General features: G+C 35.0%; 1 protein-coding gene across 2 annotated transcripts in view; it reads left to right on the forward strand.

Moving 5' to 3' along the window:
* The window catches only part of txlng (taxilin gamma), a 10273-nt gene extending 6816 nt beyond the window's left edge, over window positions 1-3457 (forward strand). For both annotated transcript variants that reach the window (XM_016570098.1, XM_016570099.1), the window contains exons 8-9: window positions 828-923; window positions 1923-3457. In XM_016570098.1, the coding sequence (XP_016425584.1) occupies window positions 828-923; window positions 1923-2204 (378 nt within the window). In that variant the 3' untranslated portion in view covers window positions 2205-3457. The remainder of the gene's footprint in view (window positions 1-827; window positions 924-1922) is intronic.

The following is a 3457-nucleotide window of genomic DNA, read 5'->3' on the forward strand; positions in this document are numbered from 1 at the left end:
TGGTAGCCAGTGCAAATTGATAAACAGAGGTGTGACGTGCATTATTTTCAGCTCATTAAAAATGAATCTTGCTGCCGCGTTCTGGATTAATTGTAAAGGTTTGATAGAACTGGCTGGAAGACCTGCCAAGAGAGCATTGCAATAGTCCAACATTTTAAAATGTAATTTATTCCTGTGATGCAAAGCTGAATTTTTAGCATCGTTACTCCAGTCTTCCGTGTCACATGATCCTTCAGAAATCCTTTGAATATGATGATATGCTGCTCAAGAAACATTTCTTCATATCACTGTTGTAAACAGTTGTGCTGCTTAATATTTCTGTGCTAACTGTGATATATTTTGTTTTATGATTCTTTGACGAATAGAATGAAAGAAAAGCATTTATTTGAAATACAAATTTTGTAACAAATGTCTTTACTTCCACTTTATGAATTTCAGTCTTCTAACAGTCACTTGACATGAAACTGTAAAAAGACAAATTATTTAATTACACTATTAATTATAATCTTTAGCAAATCTCAATTTATGTGCATATTTCTTACTATACATTGTCGTGATGTAGTTTAAACTCACTGTCTAAACTCACTTTTAGCATTTAAAACAATTGATTTAAGTTTTATTATTCTTTTCATTTTATAATTATTTAGGCCATGCAAAATAGCATCATTCTTTTCAGTAAGGATTTGAATGTTGTAGTATTTCTACATTTTCATCTTCACGTAATTCCAAATATAATGCTTCAACGTCGAGCGAATATGATCTTTTAGTTCTCTGTGTGGAAAGGCTTTTTTTTTTATGACCCCTTTTTTTATTTTCTGACTAATCAGATGACGAAGAAGATCAAGAAGCTTGAGAAGGAGACCACGCTATGGAGGACCAAATGGGAGACCAACAACCAGACTCTACTGCAGATGGCAGAAGAGGTGAGAGGAATGTTAGAGCAGTTGTGTTTTTAAAGCATGCATAAATTCATATTTCTAAATTCAAGGTAGAACTGTGAGGAATTTATGTTGTAGAGCAATGTACATGTACATAATAAAAGTGAAGAAAGTCACAACAGTGTTTTTTTTAGATACTTTAATAGTTTTATTGAAATAATAATCAGTTTTTATTTTTAGATTCTGTTTTCATTTTTGTTAAAGTTTTAGTATTTTTGTTTATATAGTTTCTATACATTATTTCAGTTTTAGTTATAATAGATCCATTTAAACCATTAAAATGAGAAATGTTGCCTTGCATCAAGCTAAAATAGGTTTTTACATTTTATTTCAAGTAACATTTTTTCCCCCAACTGTAACACATATCATTAATCATTATAAAGTTTGGTGAGTGTGTGCAGGCAGCTCAGCTTTTGTTGAGGCAAAGTCCAATATAAATGTGTCTTATAAATAAGAGATGGGTCAAGACATGGATATACACTGCTGTTCAAAAGGTTGAAATGTTTTTGAAAGATCTCTTCTGATCACCAAGGCTGCATTTATTTGATCAAAAATACAGTAAGAACAGTGATGTTGTGAAATTATTACACTTTAAAAGAACTGTTCTATTTTAAAATGTAATTTATTCCTGTGATCAAAGCTGAATTTTCAGCATCATTACTCCCGTCTTCAGTGTCACATGATCCTTCAGAAATCATTCTAATATGCTGATTTGCCATTCAAGAAACATTTATTATCATGTTGAAAATAGTTGCAAACTGTGATATGTTTTTTCAGAATTGTTTGATGAAAAGGAAGTTCAAAAGAACAGCATTTATGTAAAAAGTCTTGTAACATTATAAATGTCTTCACTGTTGCCTTTGATCAATTGAATGCATCCTTGCTGGATAAAAGTATTGTTTTCTTTCAAGAAAAATCATACTGACCTCAAACTTTTGAATATTTCAATCGGTTTTAAAGTTGCTCTTCCTGTTTGTCTCTTAGAAAACGGTGCGAGACAAGAATTACAAGGCCCTCCAAGGGAAACTGGAGCGTCTGGAGAAGCTTTGCAGGGCCCTCCAGAGAGAACGCAACGACCTGAACCTAAAACTCCAGGCCCTTCAGGACCCAGCGAAAGATCCGGAGGAAGAAGGTACGGGGCCTCCTGACTCTCAGCCGCAGGGGCTTAACCCAGAGATGGAGGGTTTGGTGCCTCAAACAGAGAAACTCGGGCTTCAGCCTGAGGAAGAGGGCACCATATCATCCACACAACTCACTGACGAATGATCCTGGCCTTCTGGTGGCCTTTCTTTTCCTTTCTTTTTGTGGAGGTATATATTTTTGTCTAACTATTATCATAAAAAAATTAGTGGGGAAAAAGCAGGACATTAGTGAAGACGCTAACTACTCTATACGTTGGTAATCCGCTTTTTGAAAAGCACTTTTTACTCCCTGTTTTCTATCACATTGTATTTTCGTAGGAAATTATCATGTGGTCCAAGACGGCCGCCATGCAGCTTTGTTTCGTACGTTTTTTTTCTTTTTCCTTCCCCCTGTTCTCTGCTCAGCTGTGCTGTGCTTGCACGCTTTTACGTTCCTCTTGAATAAAATGTAGCTCTTCGCTCTGACCTCTAGAATCTGAATAAATCATTTTGGATGCATATAATGATAAATATTGCCATTTTAAAATAGTCAACAAGCCAGTTCAGCTCTAGATGACCAGATAACCTTGAGACTTGAGAAACAGGGCATTAATAACAGGGGAGATACATTAACACACTCAACTACTCATTGGCACTTTGAGTCTGAGCCAAGACGGGTCCATGACAAGTCACGCGCTTCTGTTGCTTTGATTGAAATGGACTTTAAAGGAAGATACATGTCTTCTAAATAGGAGAGGGGTCAAGACTCCTCACCGCCTGGGACTGGTTTTCTAATGGGACTCTGATTAAGGGCTAGTTTGACTTTGAAAAAGGCTGCTACATCTCCAACAATTATGTGAAATCCTAAAACAGGGTCGAACAGTCTCGCTTCGCTGAAGTTTCAAAACTTTCTACGGGGAGGACGTTTTTGTTGCATGACAGACGAAGAGAAAGCATCTTAACCAACAGAAGAAAAAAAAACTCTCAGTACTTATGATAAAATTCCACATGCATTTATATTTCATTAAAATTCACTTCTCAAGCCCTTTTATTTAAGAGACAGGGTAGTTGTTTTTGTTGAATCTGGGTTTCCAAGCCAGTCAACCGTTGGATTAGATAACTGAAGCTGATAAAACTGTAAAATCAATCTGCTTTTTTACCAAAATCATATAATTGACTGTCATTAAAAAAAATGTATTTGAATATATTTCCTAATTTACTATAAACTCTCCTTAATATTTTTGAATAAGGAGGACATAAAGTTTGCTATTAGGGTGAGATGACCTTTGTTTGATACGCTTTATTGCCTTGATGACGCTGTTAATTAGTCCTGATGACAGCTTGTTTGTGTGTGTTTTTTTTTTTTTTTTTCTTTAAATGGTATTTTACCCAAATATA

This window comes from Sinocyclocheilus rhinocerous, unplaced genomic scaffold (genome assembly GCF_001515625.1).
Source record: "Sinocyclocheilus rhinocerous isolate Xijiao unplaced genomic scaffold, SAMN03320098_v1.1 scaffold711, whole genome shotgun sequence".
Classification (NCBI taxonomy): Eukaryota; Metazoa; Chordata; class Actinopteri; order Cypriniformes; family Cyprinidae; genus Sinocyclocheilus; species Sinocyclocheilus rhinocerous.